General features: G+C 47.5%; 1 protein-coding gene across 2 annotated transcripts in view; it reads right to left on the bottom strand.

The window, feature by feature from the left end:
* The window catches only part of FMN1 (formin 1), a 429794-nt gene that overhangs the window by 326975 nt on the left and 83202 nt on the right, over positions 1 to 19617 (bottom strand). The window contains exon 1 of one of the 2 annotated variants that reach the window (XM_075530964.1): positions 856 to 2648. The exons of the other annotated variant lie outside the window; for it this stretch is intronic. Within the exon in view, the coding sequence (XP_075387079.1) occupies positions 856 to 2271 (1416 nt within the window). The 5' untranslated portion in view covers positions 2272 to 2648. Of the gene's footprint in view, positions 1 to 855; positions 2649 to 19617 lie in introns of those variants that run through there. 2 annotated transcript variants of the gene reach the window in all.

The raw sequence follows: 19617 nt of genomic DNA, 5'->3' as shown, positions 1-19617 counted from the left end.
TTAAGAGCTTATCATGAGCTGGAGTCCTGGGTATTGTGGGTTACTTGTTAGATTGCTAGCCGTAAGGTCGGTAACTTGAACCCACCAGCCACTCTGTGGAAGAAAGAGGAGGCTTGCTGCTTGAGTCATGATAACACAGTCTCAGAAGCCATGGGGGCAGTTCTGCTCTGTCCAATAGGGCTTCTAGGACTCAGAATCAATTTGATGGTAGTGAGCTATCAGGGGCTAACTTCAATGAATCCTCGCAACCACTTGCTATCATTGCTCATTTTGTAGCTGAGAGGATGGAGACTCAGCGCTGGTCAAAGTCACTCAGCCAGCGTTGGGATTAAAGTCTCTAAATCCGGGGCTCAATCAGAGCGCCTTCCAAACCAACATGCAACACTTCAATCACATTACCAACAGTCTTTGCCAAATGGCAGCATTTCAAAGGAAAAACAAAGTTTTCACAGAGGTGTAATTAATAGTGAGGAAATCCCTATAAATCTGGGTTATATATCCATATTACATCGCTGCTTAGTTTTTATAGGGGCATTTGCTATTAATGTTTAAATAGACAGTGGCATTTTCTCTTTCCCACATGCATGTCTTTGCATTTATCCCTAAATAGGAATCCAGAAAAATATGGGAGTGGGAGAAGGAGAGAAAGAAAGAAAAAAAAAAGAGAGAGAAGAGAGAAAGACTCCTATATAAGGCCATACTCCTTGCAAGGTCAATTTAACTTCAATATAGTCACTTTTTATCAAAAGAGGGTCACTGACAATAATTTACTGGGATTCACCTTCAAAGAAACCCCAAGAAGAAGTATAGCAACATCCCACTCTAGGAGAACAAGCAAAGCCCCAGTCTACATACGCTTTTGGAATCAGAGGGGCCCTCCGGGGACCGCGACTTGGACCTTTCAAACACCGCTTTCAGGGACTCCTTCTCGTGCCTCATCTTGCGCTTGAGGGCTTCCAGCTCTGAGGTGTCAGCAGTGGTCCCCTTTTTGGGGGGACGGATGAAGAGGGCTTTGAAGGCCTCCAGGGCTGTCTCTGTGGGCTTTGACTTGGCCTCTCCGAGACCCTGGCTCTGAGCGTCCCCGGGGTCACTCTGGCTCTCTTGGTCAGCGCTGCTGCAGCCCATCGCTTCTCCGCTGGACGATGCAGGGTCTTCTGCCTTCAGTTCGGCTTTGGGCATCTCAATGTTGAGCAGCTGCGAGAGCTGTTCCAGGAGAGTGGGCGTGGCCTTCGGATGGGCTGCTTTCTCCCCATTCTTGGGCACCGGTCGTCCGGCTTGCACCAGGGATCTTTGCACCGGCTGGGTCAGCTTGAGCAAGGCCAGGTCCCCGTCCTTCGCTTTGATTTCTGTGATGGTCTCCCCGCCCTCGGCCGCAGCCCCCTTCTTCAGCACACGGAGACCACTGAAGAAAGCGGGGAGCTGGAATGTCTTTTCCCCGGGGACTTCCCTTTTGGAAGGGGCACTTTCGGGGATGTCGACGCTCTGGCTGGCTACTGCAGGTGGGCCTTGGGAACCTTCCTCTCCAGCCTGGCCCTGGTTGGCGCTGTGCTCCGTCTGAAGGCCACCATCCCTAGCGTCCGACTGGCCACTTATCTTGGGTGGAGGCCCCTGGGGACCATCTGCACAAAGCTCTGCATTGTCTGGCTGCCCGGAGGCAGTTTCCCCCCCAGAACCTCCTAGTACTTCTTTGGGCTCCTGAGGTGACTTAGTTGCTACATCATCACCTCCATCACCACCACCGGGGGATGCTGAGTCGCAGGGGCCGCTTCCCTCTTCTGGTTGCGGGCCACCATCATCCGAGTCAGAATCACTGGTGGTGTGGACGAGGGTCCCATGAACCAGGATCACATAGTCTTTTTTGACACCCAAAGTGGGAAGCTGCAGGCCTGTGAGAAGGGGCCCAGCCTCGGCTTCCCCTTTACTGCCCTCTGACTTGGTCTCCTCCTGCGTAGCCTTCTCCGTATTCGCGAGCATCGGTGGAACCCCAGCCTCTGCCTCCTGCCCCCTGGGACCACTGCCGTGGGGCTCCTCCTGCACAGGTGTGGCACCCACATCCAAGCTGCGGTAGGCTCGCAGAACGGCATCTTGCTCTTCTTCGGGCTTCCCCGATTCCAGTTTACTGGTGAATCCAAACAGGGATTTCATAGAGAACTTACTCAGGATCGACTGAGCCATTTCAAGTCCGGCTTCAGGTTTTTCTGGTTCCCAGGCATCGCTGCCAGTCACGGACTGACCATCGTCCTCCATGTCCCAGCAATGAATGCCCTGCATGGAAGTCCAGGCTTCGGTTACCGTCCCCCTCCCCCGGCGAGCTCAGGGTATCCGCTCCATCTGCTCTGATGGTACGCGACGACGGAGCAACAGGAGCCCGCAGCACGCTGCCAGGTTCCTGGGGGCGCACGGGGAGCAGAGGCTCCCAGGTCGCGGTGCCCTGCTTCCGGTGTGGTATGAGCGGGATGTGAATGCCCAGGGCACCTGGGCCACGTCTGCGGAGCTTCACGGCCGGGCTGCGCACCTTTTTACACACGGGCCCGCCGGCCGGGACGCTGCTCCTCTGGGACTTCCTTATTTATCCCCGTGGACAAAAGGCTTTTTGTCACCGGGAAAGTCAGCCTGCCCCTGGTAATCCCAGCCGGCAACTTCACCAGGAGCTCCGCCCCAGCGCCTGCCTTTCCCGGCCGCTGGCTTTCAACTTCCTCATTGGCGAGTCCAAGTTGAGGCTCCTGGAAGTGCTGAGCGGGCACGCTGGCTGGTCTGGACAGCCCTGACCCCCGCCCCGCCCCCACCCCGCAGCCCTGGCAATTGGAGAGTGATTCCGCGGAAAAGTGCTGAAATCACATTTAGGGGCCCTCTGTCTCCTCCATCTGGATTACGTTTGGCCCTTCCAGGCCACCAAAAAAAAAAAAAAAGCTAAACTCCGCACCCAGATGAACATCCCACTCAAAGCCCAACGCCAAGAAATAGAAGGAAAGGGAGAAACAGATCGCCTCAAAATGCCCAGAAGGCTCAAACAGTTCATTTGTGGCCCTGGAGCTTTTCATGTGTCTGTGTGCGCGCTCGTGCTTGTGTTCGTGTGTGCGTGTTTGTGAAGTGCTTTCTTCTACTTCCGTGCAGGTCTCATGTGGAACGCTGCTTTCAGCTTCGGGTCGGCAAGAGGAAAACCACCACGACTGGTTTCAGGTTACTACCCTTTTAGCTCTGCCCTGGCTGACTGTGTTCTACAAACAGGTACTTAGGCAAGCATGCCCACCACGCCCAGTGTCCACCAGTCACTAGGGTGGCAGAGTCAACAGCTCCAGCTGGGCGGCAATGATTACCTTCCATGCTCCTTAGCCAGCTGGGAATTCCTGGCGTCCATAGGGAGATCCTGGTGGAAGGGCGTTCCTCTCCACTCCAGGGTCCCAACTAAATGCAAGGTAGCACACAACCTGTGCCTTGTTAGGCAGAGCAACTCATCCAAGTCCCCCAGCCACCTGCCTCTAGAGCAGCATTCTCAACCTGTGGGTCTCGACCCCTTTGCAGGTGGAACGAACCTTTCACAGGGGTCACCCAATTCGTAACAGTAGCAAAATTACAGTTATCAAGTAGCAACGAAAATAATTCTATGGTTGGGGGGGTCATCACAACATGAGGAACTGTATTAAAGGGTAGCCCCATTAGGAAGGCTGAGAACCACTGCCCTAGAGGGCAGGGATTCTCAAAAATCTGTCTGTTTGTCTCTGTCTCCTAAAACAAAAATGGAGCAGACAAAACCACTACCAGGCATCGCCTCAATGTAGTTTCCACCACGCTGATGAAATGCTGGGAACCTAGCAACCCAGGACGTTGCAGCTCTGTCTCCTGGCTGCAGAGCTGTTTCTAGGGAGGGGTTCCTGTCATACCTCAAGAGCTCCATGCTTTCCAAATCCAGACCAGTCAGCAGGTGCCCAGTGAGCATCTGGGACGAGCAAAAGGCACTGCCCCGGGCTGGGAAGAGAATCAAGCTTGCTTCCTAGTAATTGTTGTTCTCTTTGCGCAAACTGTCAGGAAGGTCATGGCCAACTGATTCTGTAAAGCATAAGCTGTGGCCACAAGTAAAAAGTCTATGTTCCTCTGTGGCGGTGAATGACTGTGGGTCACACGTTGGTGACATGAATGAGCCAGGTCTCTCAGCACAAAACACCAGGGAAGCAAGTACTAATTGTGATAAGCCCAGGGCTGCAATACCTGCCTGGGACTGTACTCAGAAACGTTCTTACACAAATCAACAGGGTGCATGTTACTATGCTTCACCAACCCCTACTGGAAATTAACAGACAGTACCTCCTAGTCCTTCATATGACCTTGTGCTTGCTCTTTGTCCTAGCATATTTTGGCACTATTAATTGGAACATACTTAATCGAAAGGCCAGTATGGACAATGCACATTCAATAGCGTCATTTCTCAGAGTAAGCTTCCTAACGAGAGGAAATACTCATTGATGAAACAGACAACTTCCACTTTTGTTTTTCAAGCTTGAGGAAAGGAGAAACTGTCCCTGATCAAGCGAGATCAGTTCTCTTAACATCTACACAAACCAGCCAACAAGGGGGTGGGTAGCGGTGACAAGCCCTTAGACTGAAGTTGATGCCCCTCCTACTACATGGATTGCGGCAGAATCCAGACAGTTCCGGCATCTCCTCAGTATCCACAGAGGCCAACAGGATGTCAGGGGAGTGGGCCAACTCTTTGGTCCCAAGGTATTATTTGATCGTGGCCCCTTGGCTCTAGGTAGGGGATGGTGTCATTAGCCCAATTTCAAAAGTTAGTCAACCATAGCCAAGAAGATTAAAGTCACTGATCAAAGTTGCATGCCAAGTAAGTGGGAATACAAGATCCAATATGTACTATGTGTCGAAGCACTGACTATTGTAGGTGCTTCGCATCTACGAAGGGATTTGATGCTCAGAACTACTGAATGGCATGGGTAGAGTATCACGAAATCCTTATGCTTTTCCTGGTAGGAAAACAGCGACAGAGAAAGATGAACCACCTTACCCATGTTCCCAGAGCCAGGGAGCAGAACTAGAACTTGAATCTGAGGAGCTGTTCTTTGGACTTTACACTCTTAATCACCGATTTAAAACTAAGGGTTTTCGCAGGCTGTCCTAACACGGCACCACATAAAATTGAGTCTTGACATGCCCACTGTCTTTTGGCCCAGTTAATCAGTGGTCTCTCACGGGGAGGTGAAATGAACTTCACCCTCTGAGATGACACAGGAGACTGACTTCACAAAATTGTAAATTGAGAATAACCATTCTTGTCCTCTCCAGGAACTTGAGGGAGAATCTGGAAGAACTTCTTAAAGTATCGAGCAAAAATGCCAGAGACCTTGCACTCTCTGGTCACAGATAAGACAAAGAAGCCTCCAGGTTGATCAACCCATCGGGAGGCTTTCCAGCTAACCCATGCCATTCACCTTCATTTCTACAGAACTATAGTCCTATTACAGAGACTAGTTTCCCTAGAAACAAGATTGGCTCACTGTGGTCTCCCCAAAGACATTCAAGTTCCAGTGCCTGGAACCTGCGGCCATGCTACCTTCCACGGCAGAGGGTCTGGGCAAAGGTGGTTGACATGTGACTGAGACCAAGATGGTGAGGCCATCCTGGACTATCTGGGGAAGTGAAGCAGAATCACAAACGGCCTCTGTTTCTGATCATCTTATTGAGGACTCTTAAAATTCTTCTTACAATCCATACAGAAATTGTATCAGGCATAGCTGTGCTGCATTGCCATCAGTTTTTCCTAGACAGTTACGTTCTATTGAGCCCTTGGTATCTCAGCTCATTTTCCCCCCTTTCTCCCCCGCCCACCCTTGTGACCCCTTGGTAGATTAGAAATTATTATTATTTTCATATCTCACACTTCTCCCAGAGTTTCTATTATTCTTCCCCCTGGATGTGTGTGCGTGTGGTTGTGTTGATCATTATGATCGATTTCCCCTTCCTCCCCTCCTGCCCAATCCCCCCCTCCCTTTCTCCCTACCCTTCTGGTGTCACTAACAAATGCTCGTAAGTATGAAGGGGCAGTCCGAGAATCCGTGGTAGCGTGAAGCTGCAGGAGGAAGAATCGGCCAGGCTTTACTGACTCAGAAGGTGGAAGGAGGCCTTGATCCAATGTGTGCAGCCTCTACAAGCTGGCAAAGGCAAGGCAAGGGATTCTCCCGCAGGGGCCCCATAAGAAACAGCCCTATTTGGTGGCTTGCTTTGAGCCCACGGAGACCCCTTTCAAACTTCTGACATTTGTCTTGTTTCAAGCCATCAGCTCAGTGGCAATTTGTTCCAGCAGTAATGGGAAATGAATGCATTCATTCACCAATCATTAAGGAGCGCCAATTCCAAGGTTCTAGAGATGTAAAACTAATAATAACAAAACCCCATCCCTCAGTCTAGAAAGAGGTGAGTCTGCTCTTCCTGTAACAAAGCATTTTACAGCCGAGATTCAAGATAAATGGTACCGAAAGACCCCAAACCCATTGCTGTCATGTCAGTTCTGACTCACAGCCTCCCTATAGAACAGGACAGACTGCCCGGCAGGGTTTCCAAGGCTATAAACTTTTACCCAAGTAAACTGCCACATCTTTTTACCAAGAGTAGCTGGTGGGCTTGAACTGCCAACCTTTTGGTTAACACACTAGGGCTTTACCCAGATGGACTTGGACACAATTTTGAGTGAAAGCAGACAGCAATCATTTAGCATGAGGTTCAGAAAGAAGGAGCAGTAGCACAGAGCTCAAACAGAATGTTGAACCTGCCTCTTGCAGGCCCTTGGGGCCCATGACCATTAGATTTGGCATGGCACTAAACCAACTCAGCCCGGAGTCAGAATCCACTCAGCTGTGGCTACCAACCCACGGCATCACAAAAGCAGCAACACACAAATCCTTTATAACCTGCTACAACCACAACCAATTCGCCTGTATTCAAGTGCGGACGCTCAAAACACTTTCCTAACTAACCCCATTCAGGCACAAAGCTAAGTTAGAAATTATCTATTTTAGACAATTAAGGCAATACACACATGAACTTCTCCATAAATGCGTGTTAAAGAAACAACCAGCACCCAGCTACTTCAAAGAAGGTAGTGTCCATGCTGAGAATTCACTACCAGCAAATCCCTCCTGGTGAGCCATCCTCACCAGCTACTCCTAGTTTGAAGCAGAAGGCAATTGGATCTCTTGGCCACAAGAATCAGTCCCAAACGAGCAGATTCCTTGGTAGAGAAGTCTGGGTGAAAGGAGGGTGTAGCTCCTAGACTCACAAAAGAGAAGTCAGTGTCACAAACTGATCGGGTTTGTTTTTAAACAGTTTGCAAAGATTGAACACTGCCTGAAAGAACTACACCCCGCTATCACTCGGTATCGATGCCCCTCCCCTGCGTCCACCATGCACACGTCCTCATCAAACACCAAAAGGAACAGGGAAAGTAAGGCACAGGAGATCGCCTTGCATCGTGTTAGACTACTTCATCCTTATCTTTCTCCTGGTTCAAGATATTTCTAGTGCTGGGCTGATTCTAATGACTAATTGCTTCCAGTAGCCCCAAACTCCTTGCGCTAACAGGTCAAAGGGGCCCTCAAGATGAGGAAGGGAAAGAAAAGGACACAGCCCCTATCTCTGGGGAAGAAAGGGATAAGGAGAGACTGGGAAAATCTAGTCAGCCACCGAGAAGGTATGAGTAAGGTAGCCGGTGGAGATGGGCTGGTTTGATATTTGACTCGGATAAAGTGTTTCCTCTAGTAAATTCTGGTTCAACATGGGAGGTCCAGCAAATAATGACATCACAAGTACATAAACAAACAAACAAATGAACAACATTTGGTAAAGAATGAGGCGCCACATATAAAAGGAGGGTCGAAGTATAGGAAGATTTGGAAAGATGTTTGGTGGCTGAATGGGACTTCAGGAATGTTATAAATCGCCTACTTAGACTTTGTTCTAAGGAAGAAATCTGAAGCCAATTGACCATGTCACACTGCTCAAGAGTAGCATCCCAGTGGGAAACAGGTGGCAAAGAACGGTCCACCCCATGGGCTCTTACCCGCCTCCCCCTCAGCATCCTCACTAGGGTCCTCGCCCACATCTTCAAAACGAAGCCTCCGTACCTCACGAGAAGCCAGGAACCTCCTCCTCCTCCAGCTGCGGTCACTGCTAATTTTATCACCTTTCCCAGGTCTTCTAGCCCAGTGTTTCCCTGACAACGAATGCAGCACTTACGACAGCTCTTTTGGGTCAGCCTTCACAAGCTAGCCCCTGTTTTTACTAATTAGTTAAGGGAGAAAAACATGTAAGTAAAGAAAACAAGCTTCACTTGCCTATTGCAAGGAGACTTCCCACCAATTAAGGCCTTTTCCTATGGTGCTGCCTTTGCACAAATGACTGTCAGTCACACACGAGGAGAATCTTAGAAATGAAGGGGAGGCTAGGCACACGGAGAAGCTGGAGGGGAGGAAGAGAGCTGTGGGTATGTGATGAAGAGGGGGCAGTGCGGTAGAGTGGTTAAGGGTTTGGTTTTGGCGGCCTGGGCTTACACCCTGCTCTGTTCCTACTACAGCTTTGGCCTTGAGGATGTCATCTACAGCTCCCACCCTTACCCTCGCCCCTCTGCCTCAACGTCCCCACCTGGACACTAGCAATAGAAACGATACTTGTTAAAAGGATTACAGAAGCCACTGTGCGTTTGGCATTCTGAATAATGTCTGGCACACACTAAGTATTTAACATTCATATATTTTTCTTTTTTTTTAAATTAAACCCACATGGAGGAAGCACACCAGCCTGTCCCGACACGATCGCTGAAGACAAAGTGGGTGCATAAGCAAATGTGGTGAAGAAAGCTGATGGTGCCCAGTTACCAAAAGATATAGAGTCTGGGGTCTTAAATACTTGAAGGTAAACAAGCAGCCATCTAACTGATAAATTATATATATATATATATATATATAAGCTTTATTTGGGACGTCAACTAAGGCACCTCATAAAATTATTATTTTTTAATCTTGCCATGATGAAGCCCGGATTCAGCCCAAGGAAGCAGGAATTTACAAGCTCCTCGCCATCTAAATGCTGGGACTCCAAACAGTTCGTGGACTAAACGGAATTAAATGATCATTTGAAGGGAATTAAGAAGGGAGAATAAAATATCTTCTGCAGACTTTTGGAAACCTCTCTTGTACTCTTGAGCAAAGTCCTTTCGTCTGACAAACAGGAATGTTCAAAATCAAAAGGCTTACTAAAGACAGTGCAGTCCTCACCTGGCCACATCCGTACCACCAATGAATTCACTTCCAAAGACAGGACTTTAGAGCAGAGGTTCTCAACCTGTGGGTCACGACCCCCTTGGGGGGCGGGGTCGAACGACCCTTTCAGAGGATCCGCCTGATTCATAACAGTAGCAAAATTACAATTATGAAGTACCAACAAAAATAATTTTAGGGTTGGGCGGTCATCACAACATGAACTGTATTACAGGGTTGTGGCATTAGGAAGGTTGAGAACCACTGCTCTAGAGGATCGATCCCTTGGAGATTTTCCTAGATTGGCTTCACTGATCTGTGTCACCTGAAGAGAACAATTAGCGTGAAGTTGTCTCAGGTGGCCACTGCAGAAGGCGGCAAAGCTCACCTGTCTCTTATTACTTTTTTCTGGGCTCCACAGGGGTTTTTAAATCAACTCAAATCGCTTTTAGAAATAACATTCTAATCTACAGATCTGGGGTTTCTTTCCACCCTTCAGCACTCTGAGGCCAATGCAGTGCAAGTAGTCCCTCAGCACTGGGGGCCCCCCATCTCCAGGGAGCCAGGCTGATCCCAGACAGGGCAGGCGGCCGAGGACAGGAGCTTGGGCCTCCAACCTCTGAGTTCTGGCCACTTCCTTTTTGTTTTCATCTCTGGGTCATCTCATTCGACTGCAGGGGCACTATTTCATTTAAAAATTTCGTACTCTCAGAAATACAGAAGCCAAGCTTGCGATAATGCTAGGGCTTCAGGAGTTAGGCTTTCAGGGAAACAGCTCTAGCTCTAGCTTCTACTCAATAGGATCAAAGGCTCCTTGCGTATGGGTTCAAGGGTGATCAGACAAGACAATGGTACAGGAACAGGACAAGCTGCAACTTGTGAAGCTGGAGGTGGAAATAAGAAGCGGGTCTTTACAGTACAGTTCCCTGGGAAGGGTCTTGGAAGGATTTTGAACTTTCCCAAGGTGAGCAGCATCCTACCGATATCCCTCATGAAGAAGTGACAACACACGACCTGGGGGGGCGGGGGGGGGGCTGGGTAAAGGGTTGCATTGTGGTGGAGGTTGATCTTTTTTCTTCTTCTTCTTTTATCATTTTATTGGGGGCTCATACAACTCTTTATCACAATCCATCCATACATCAATTGTGTCAAGCACATTTGTACATTCATTGCCCTCATCATTCTCAAAGCATTTGCTCTCCACTGAAGCCCCTGGCATCAGCTTCTCATTTTTCCACTCCCTCTCCTGCTCCCCCTTCCTCATCAACCCTTGATAATTTGTAAGTTATTTTTTCATATCTCGAAGTGTCCAACATCTCCCTTCACCCACTTCTCTGTTGTCCATCCCCCAGGGAGGAGGTTATAGGTAGATCTTTGTAAGCGATTTCCCCTTTCCAACCCACCCTTCCCTTTACCCTTCCAGTATCGCCACTCACACCACTGGTCCTGAAGGGATCCACCCTGGATTCTCTGTGTTTCCAGTTCCTATCTGTACCAGTGTACATCCTCTAGTCTAGCCAGATTTGTAAGGTAGAATTAGGATCATGCTAGTGGGGGAGGGAGGGAACATTTAGGAACTAGAGGAAAGTTATATGTTTCATTGTTGCTACATGGCACCCTGACTGGCTCGTCTCCTCCCTGAGACCCTTCTGTAAGGGGATGTCTAGTGGCCTACAAATGGGCTTTGGGTCTCCACTCTGTACTCCCCCACTCATTCACAATGATGTGATTTTTTTGTTCTGATGATACCTCATACCTGATCCCTTCAACACCTCATGATTGCACAGGCCGTTGTGCTTCTTCCATGTGGGCTTTGCTGCTTCTGAGTTAGATGGCTGCTTGTTTACCTTCAAGCCTTCAAGACCCCAGACACTATATCTTTTGATAGCCAGGCACCATCAGCTTTCTTCGCCACATTTGCTTATGCACCCATTTGTCTTCAGTGATTGCATCATGGAGGTGAGCACACAATGATATAATTTTTTGTTCTTTGATGCCTAATAACTGATCCCTCGGCTCCTCATGGTCACACAGGCTGGTGTGCTTCTTCCATGTGTGCTTTGTTGCTTTTGAGCTAGATGGCCGCTTGTTTACCTTCAAGCCTTTAAGACCCCAGATGCTTATCTTTTGATAGCCGGGCACCATCAGCTTTCTTCACCACATTTGCTTATGTACACATTTGTCTTCAGCGATTGTGTCGGGAAGGTGAGTATTATGGAATGCCAGTTTAATAGAACAAAGAATTCTTGCAATGAGGGAGTACTTGAGTGGAGGCCCAATGTCCATCTGCTACCTTAATACTAAACCTATAAATATATGCACATAGTTCTATTTCCCCACCCTCATATATAAATATATTTACATATGTACATGCCTGTATTGAGACTTCTATGAATGCCCTTTGCAGATGTTGCTCTTGATAAGAATTTCAGATGAAGACCTATAATCTTACAAACCACATATGCCTATCTGTTCGTATGCACTTTCTTTCCAAGTAGTGAAAACAGACAGTCACTGGCTACTGCTACCTTTTCCCTCTATCTTAAGTTTTACATTTAAAAGTTATATTGAGTAGATAGAGGTGGTTTCAAAAATACTGTGGGAAAACGGAATGAATTCCTTTCAGATTAATACAATCTCCAAGATCCACCTAGACTTTTAAAATTTTAAAAATAGATATTTATAGGAGAAAATGGAAAAATGAGGGAAGGCAGGGATTTATCAATAGGAAAATTCAGGCGGGGCAGCGGAGCATGCACGAAGTGAGAGGTGGGAGAGAACACGTGTTCTTTTGGGTGCCATTGTTGACCAGAGGCGGCATCATGCCAAGCTCCATGTATGCGCTCTGGGATCCTTAGCCCCTTCTTAGAGATTCCTGCTGCCTCTGGACCTTTCCGCATTGATAGGATGTTCCTTTCATATCAGTGGCACCCAGGGTAGTGGTAGTGACCACCTCTGAGCACGTAAAGGTGGCCACTGTGACTGAACGGAGTCCTGGTGGCACAGTGCTTATGCAGTCGGCTGGTAACCAGACAGTCAGCAGTTTGAACCCACAAGGGGCTTCATGGGAGAAAGGACCCAGCAATCCACTCTCATAAAGACGGCAGCCTAGGAAAACCTCTAGAGCAGTTAGTCTTCTACCGTGCCACACAGGGTTGCGATGACACAGGGTTGCGATGAGCTGGAAATGACTTGATGGTGCACAGAAGTAACAACAAAGGTGACCGAGGACCTCATCTTACAGTTGTAATTCATTTTTATTTATGTAGTTAGGTGTGTCTAGTTGCTACTATCTTGGACATGGCTGTAGCTGTTCATCCCAAGACTCAAAGAAATTAGGTAAATTCTAAGATTGCACACTCCAACCGTGAGTGGCAAAGCCAGGATTCCAAACTGGAACAATCTGATTCTAAAACTCTGTTTTATTTATTATTATGATGATGATTTACAATACTTATTCTTTTCTAATAAGCCACCCTATAATGCTTTGTGACAGTTCTTTTTCACGTTGAAACATCAGTCAGAAGGCAAAATAGATGACCCAGTAGCCAGAGGGAAATGGCCAATGAAATCAGAAGAAGACTGCAGAGAGGAGAAAGGAAACACAGATGACTGGCTCATGCTTTGGTGTAATGGCTCTTTGAAAACATGCCCTTAAAATGGATGGAGTCATTTGAACAGAAAGCTATGGGAACCAATAGGAGAGCATTATCATTACAAAGGAGAAAATAAGCTAGGTGTTGCCACAATCATGATCCTATTCTTGAACACAATTTTAGAGGAAGCAGAGAATTAAGTGGGAGGGGCCGGGGTTGTTGAGGGCTGTAGGCTTAAAGTGGGATGTATTGGGGTTGAATAGGCTATGTTATAATAGTTGTGCTACTTGAGACCAGTTCCTTAACATCGCTGAGCCAGTGTCTACATGTAAAAAAGGGAAAAAAAATACTGAACTCATTAGATTATTCTCAGGATTAAATAGAGGTATAGCTCCAACATCACATTTAGGAGGACGGCACTGGGGGACTGAGTGGTCTTTCTTTCTATCTCGCTCCATGAAGGGTGGTCGGAACCAGCATGGTGGAACCTAACAACTATAACATCATCGTTAGGGACTGTGTATGAGTGCAGAAGAAGTAGACGCATTTCCAGTTTAAGAATGTATTTACTACTGTCTCCCGTTGGCATATCACTTTAATTTGAGATTTAAGCAAGGCAAGGGGTATGTATAGTGCTATTGTCATATTCAGCACTTAGATGTATTGTGAAACATTCTGAAGAAAGCTATGAACTGTTTCTAGAATCTCGGCCACCTATGCTCTATAGCTGGAGCGGGAAAGTTGCGATGCTCATACACCGGGCATGTATGTAGTCACTGCCGTCCTTAATGCCATTTAGAAGCAATGAGTCTAATAAATCAGATCGCCTAATCGAAAGGCTGCACAAATCTGGAGGCAACAGAAAAGCAGCAGACCCTTCGAAACTCTGTGGACATAGACGCGTTCTCATCAACAACCACGCAAATGCTACTAGAGCATCTCTCATTCTAAGTGGGTGGTGGTCTCGTTTTTATCCTGGAGAAAGAGGAAGGAAATCCTTGTCTAAACTCCAGGCATGGAACATGACACATAAGCATAGGAAGGTACTGGAGCTCAAAGAGACCTTGGGAAACGCCTAGCTCTCGGTCCCCAAACTTTGGGGCTTTTAACGCTCTTTTTAAAAGAATAAAAAAGAAAAGAAAACACAGTGCTCTTCCAGCGATTAAAAACTTTTGTACTATAGCCTGTGATCCAGGACAAAGTGTAGACATGGTGGCATAGTAGGTGTGTCTTGGGCTGCTAACCACAAGGCCAGCAGTTGGAAACCACCAGCTGCTCCATGGGGAGAAAATGAGGCTTTCGACGCCGGTCAGCAGCTGCAGTCTCGGAAACCTACCAGGGCAGTGTAGTCTGTTCTACAGGGCCGCTCTTAGTCAGGTTTGACTCCAGGGCCCTGAGTTCTGTTTTGTGTTTGGACAGTTCCGGTGCCCCACAGGGGGCGGTATTGCCCACTTTTGAAAACTACTGTTCTGGCCCATGAAAGCAGACTGTACTGCAATAAAGTGTTTCAGACACACACAGAAAATGAACGCCATCAAGGAAGAAGATCTGAATTGTATGATACGTGAAGTATATTCTTATAAAACTGTTTTTGTTGTTGTTAGTTTTTAAGAATGAAAGAAATGGGAGACTGGACACAGGGACCTCAGTCAAAGGGTTGGTCAGAGTTTGCTGAAGCTGCTGGAACAGAGTATCACAAGCAAGAGGTATTTTTTTAAATCATTTTATTGGGGGGCTCATACAACTCTTATCACCATCCATCCACACATCTGTTGTGTCAAGCACATTTGTACATTTGTTGCCCTCATCATTCTCAAAAGATTTGCTTTCTACTTGAGCCCTCGGTATCAACTCTCATTTTTGCCTCTCCCCACCGCTCCCCACTCCCTCATGAACCCTTGGTAATTTATAAATTGTTATTATTTTGCCATGTCTTACACTGTCCGACATCTCCCTTCATCCACTTTTCTGTTGTCCCTCCCCCAGGGAAGGGGTGATATGTAGATTCTTGTAATCAGCTTCCCCTTTCTCCCCCCACCTTCCCTCTACCCTTCGGTATCACCACTCTCACTACTGGTCCTGAAGGGATCATCTGTCCTGGATTCCCTGGGTCTCCAGTTAGTTCCTATCTGAACCAGTGTACATCCTCTGGTCTAGCTGGATTTGTAAGGTAGAATTGGGATCATGATAGTGGGGAGGGGTGGGGGTGGAAGCATTTAAGAACTAGCTGAAAGAAGAGAAATTTACTTCCTCGTAGTTTAGCAAGCTAGCCGGCTGCATTTAGGAGGCTGATTCCAGGAGCAGGCTCGCTCTCTATCCAGTCAGGGGAATCTTACTCTCAGCGTCCCGGGCCCTGGCGTTCTCTTCCTCGGGCATTTCATCCCCCCATTCGTTCTTTGCTTCCTGCATCTCTTCTCTTAAAAGCTCAAATAGGGTCAGGTTTAAGACACACCCTGCCAAGCCATGACCTCATTAGTCTAACAAAGAAAGCCCTGTTTCCATATAGGTTCAGGGGTTAGGAGGTGGGGGTTACACAAATCAGCCAGCGTGGTGGTGGTCATTGTTACTTGCTACCAACCCATTTCTGACCATAGCGAACTCATGTACAACAGAAGAAAACCCTGCCTGGTCCTGGGCCGGCCGCACAGTGGTTGTGCTTCAGCCCACTGCTGCTGCCGCTATGTCGATCCAGCTCCGGGAGGTCGGCCTGCCTCTTTTGCTGCTGCCCTTCTACTTTAACAAGCGCAATGTCCTTTTCCAGGGACTGGTCTCCCCTGACAACATGTCCAAAGTGTGTGAGACCAAGTCTGTCCATCGCAGGGAGCCAAAAGCAACTGCTTGAATTTTAGAGAATCTGAGTAAGATATTTCTGCTGCCGAGTTTCAGTTCACTAAAGTAAAATTCCTGGACACTTCTCCTCATTTTTACGAACCTCAGTATTATTCTGTGTTCTGTCTGCCTAGGGAAGTTTGTTTCCTGTGTGTCAACAGTCCAACTGCGACGCAAACTGCTGATCTTTGCCGTGTCATGTCAGACTAGACAATGAGGAGATAAGGACAATGGGTGGTGCCAAGATTGGAAAATAAAAAACATTCACAATTCATTTACCACTGAGAAAGCGCTGTGCTTATAGCATGCTTTTTCTCCTTTCTGTTTCTTAAAGACTTCTGGGAGGGTCCCGGTTTCCACATTAGATGTCAAGGGAAGGGCGGCGAATGACATGAAAGCCGAACTTTGTCATTGGCACACAGGAGGATTTTTATCGAAATGTGGTAACAACCTTCCACACCAATTCCAAATTGAAAACGAAGTTGAGAGTCGGCCAAGACAATTCCAGGGGGCTTAAGGAACATGGAATTTAGACTGCTTCCACACACAACTGCTCCCCGCCACCCCCAACTGCTTGATCATGATTTAAAGTGATGACGAGTTTTTGTTTTTAAAGATTTTCCAGATGGATCAGGAAATGTTCACTTCCCACTGTCTTTCCACCTGTATCCTTTCTTGATCATTTATCATACTGCCAACATCCAACAAGATGTCATACAGTTTCTCTGTCTCTTCTCTCGCTCAGACACCACACACACACACACACACACACAGAGAGAGAGAGAAAACTGGCTACTTTAACATCAGTTCACTTGCAAATACAAGCCCAATGCCATACATGTCCTGGTCACTTGAGTCACCTGGTCCTGTGCATCCATAGAGCACACAAGTTGGAGGTGGCCCTTTCCTTCCTGCCAGGGCTCCCGATCAGGATGCTGTATCTTATGTATGCCGAGGAGCTGGCCATTTACGATGTTACCAACGCTTCATCATGAATTGCGCTGACCCGGGGTGAGTAAGTAGGACAAGGTAAGCTTCCCAAGGTTGCGGGGTAACAGCTGCAGGGTCTTCACCCCATGAGCACTTATGGGGGTGATTTGGGGCTGTGGTTCTGGCTATCTAATTCTGAGCCTGGTTCTCTGTGCTTCTCGCTGGGGATGGGAGATGATTCACATTGGTTATGTGCATTCCGTTCGCTCTTGAAAGCAAAAACAAAGAGGCACCTCAAGAGCTGGGAGGCAGCGGGGGTCACATGCTTACACAGCAGACCCAGCTCGACCCATTTTCAAAGCCTGCTCCTGCTCCACAGGGGACAGCTGCAGCGGGTGGATGCCTGACACTTAGGAAGTGATCAAGACCTGGAAGCTCTCCTTACTGGGGTAGACGTTCTGGGTACAGTGTAGGCTTCGTAAGGATATCCTCCTGTTCAGGAGCCACAGTGATCTGGAATCCGATGCGGTGCCCTTTCCAGCAATGTAACCGGATGCAGCAAGGGGCATGGGGGCTTCCCATTTGAGAGGGATTGTGATGGTCCTCTCGGGAAGCAGCGTCACCGAGAAGGGGTCACACTCTGAAGTTTGAAAGCTGGCATGCAAAGTGCTCTTCTAGAGCTTCATGCAGCCAGCCTGGACTCACGGGGACTGCTCGCCACTTCTGCTTTCTTGTATCTTTTTCTCAGCCTCAGACCTGCCTCTTCTAGTGTGTGTCTGCTTTCCCACCTATGGCCTGGTCGGCAGGCAGTTCACAAAGCAGGCCCCTCTTGGGGGAGTAGTGTTGGATCGCCTCCAGAAAGAATCTTGGGGAAGACTGCCCTTGTTGCATGGGCCCCTCTGGCTCTCGACTCTCCGGCCTGACTCAGTTTCCTGTGGCTGAGCTGTTGCAGAGGGCACTGGGAAGCGAAGTGCCCGGCTAGTGGTGCCTCATAGTCTGCTGGCACATGAGAAGCTCCCCTTCGAAGCCAGCTCCTTCGTGTTCCTGTCTAAATGGGCCCCCCGGGTGGGCTGGGTGTTACCAACTGGAGATGCTACCCTGGAGCACTTCACATGTTGGGTACACCTGATGTTGCCCCCACAGTGATGCTCAGAGCAGTCAGAATTAGCACAGAACACACAGAACACCCAGTTACACTGGAATTGCAAATACACGAGGAGTAAAGTCTAAAATATATATACTCCTCGTAACAACCATATATATCCCATGTAACAACCAAATATATATATATATATATATATATATATATATATATATATATATATATATATCCTGTGTAACAAATATATATTCCATGTAACAACCAAAAAATTGAGGTGGTAGAACACTGGATTTAGTCCTTAAGAGCGTGAAAGACTCTCCAAGAGTGTCCCACAACATTTCCTTAGACAGGACTCTAGGATCATTAGCTAAACAGAGAATCTCTACATGGTAATCGGGCCTGACATTCAGCCAGGTGACACCAAGACCTCAGTACTAGTTACCTATTGAGATGCATACTGCTTGGTGAGTAGGCACTGCCCTGCCTGCCTAGTGTCTATTCTATGCCAACCCCTCTCTAGTCCCCATGCGCCAGCCCTGGGTCTTCTCACAAGCTGGTGATTAGTGAAGATTACTCAGCTAAACAAGGGGGCTGCCCACAAATACTTAGCAATCCAGCCCTGAGGTGCATATCCACTCTGATTTATGGATGCCAAACTCCTGCCACTTACTGATGCTTTAGATATCACTCCCTGTGCTTTTGTGAGAGGCTGCACATGATCAGAAAATGCCTTAGGTAAGTGACATCCTTTCGATGACACTGCAAATCAAGTTCAAAACTGAGAACAGAAAAACCCTAGCCAACATCTAATAGTGCACAGCAGTATAGCCCTCCCTCGCCCTTAGTGTTCAAGGCCCCATGACTAGGAAAGAGGTCCTTGTCATGACATAATCCTTAATAAGTTACAAACTTCTTGCAAATCAGCAGAATCCTTTCAAATGTACTTCTTAGCGTATAAATCAATAAAACTGCAGACGTCAAATCATGTCACATTAAAAGGAGACGGTGTTGAAGGTGAGGTGCTTTAGGGCCCCCAAATAATCCATGGAAACCATTTCTATTTCTTAAAAACTTCCATTCGTGGAAAACCAAGACCAATAGAACCATTAAAGATTGGCTTGTTGAAGCAGGATTGTTTTAAAGAAGAGCAATATATATCAACAGCCTAAAATGTTTACAATCAATATTTCTCATTTTCAGAAATCTATCTGAAGGAAATACTTCTAAATATTTAAAAGGTGCAACAAAAAAATTTCACGTATACACAGGCAGCAACTTCAAAAATCAAACTGCTGCCTGTGTATGCATGTAATTCTTGTGCTGCACCTTTTAAATGTTTAGAAGTATTTCCTTTAATAGACTTCTGAAAACAGGACCGAGACCATGGACCAGAGTGACAGACTTCCCAGCCCACAGAGGGGTAAAGCGGAGTGCCTTTGGCAGTGGTCTGGCTGGCAGGGTGGAGTGCCCTTTGGACATTGTGGTAGTCAACTCAATCTAGTGTCAGCTTGAGACCATGAAGAGTGAAGGGGTGGAGTTTAGGCTGTCATTCAGATCACAGCTTGATGACCTCATTGAAGGTGTTCTAGAGATAAATAGCTCACTGGAGGCCAGACACACTCTGCTTAACATTCCTGTTGACAAGCCACATGGAGCTACATGGATGGAGCCAGAGCCCTGGGTGCTGGAGGAACCACTTGAAGATCTATGCCAGCGCTGATCTTCCACCGCCACTGGATCCACAAGACTTCCTGTGGCCTGTGATCTTCCTGCATTCAGTGTCATTGCATGTGTTGTGTGAGTCTGAAGAGAAATTTATAGACTGGTATCGGACATATGGGCTAATATCAGATTCACAAACTTGATCTAGACTGGGCTGGAATGTTTTCTTAATATTTAA

Source organism: Tenrec ecaudatus, chromosome 14 (assembly GCF_050624435.1).
Source record: "Tenrec ecaudatus isolate mTenEca1 chromosome 14, mTenEca1.hap1, whole genome shotgun sequence".
In the NCBI taxonomy this organism is placed as follows: Eukaryota; Metazoa; Chordata; class Mammalia; order Afrosoricida; family Tenrecidae; genus Tenrec; species Tenrec ecaudatus.
This window is presented reverse-complemented; position numbering and strand designations above follow the sequence as displayed.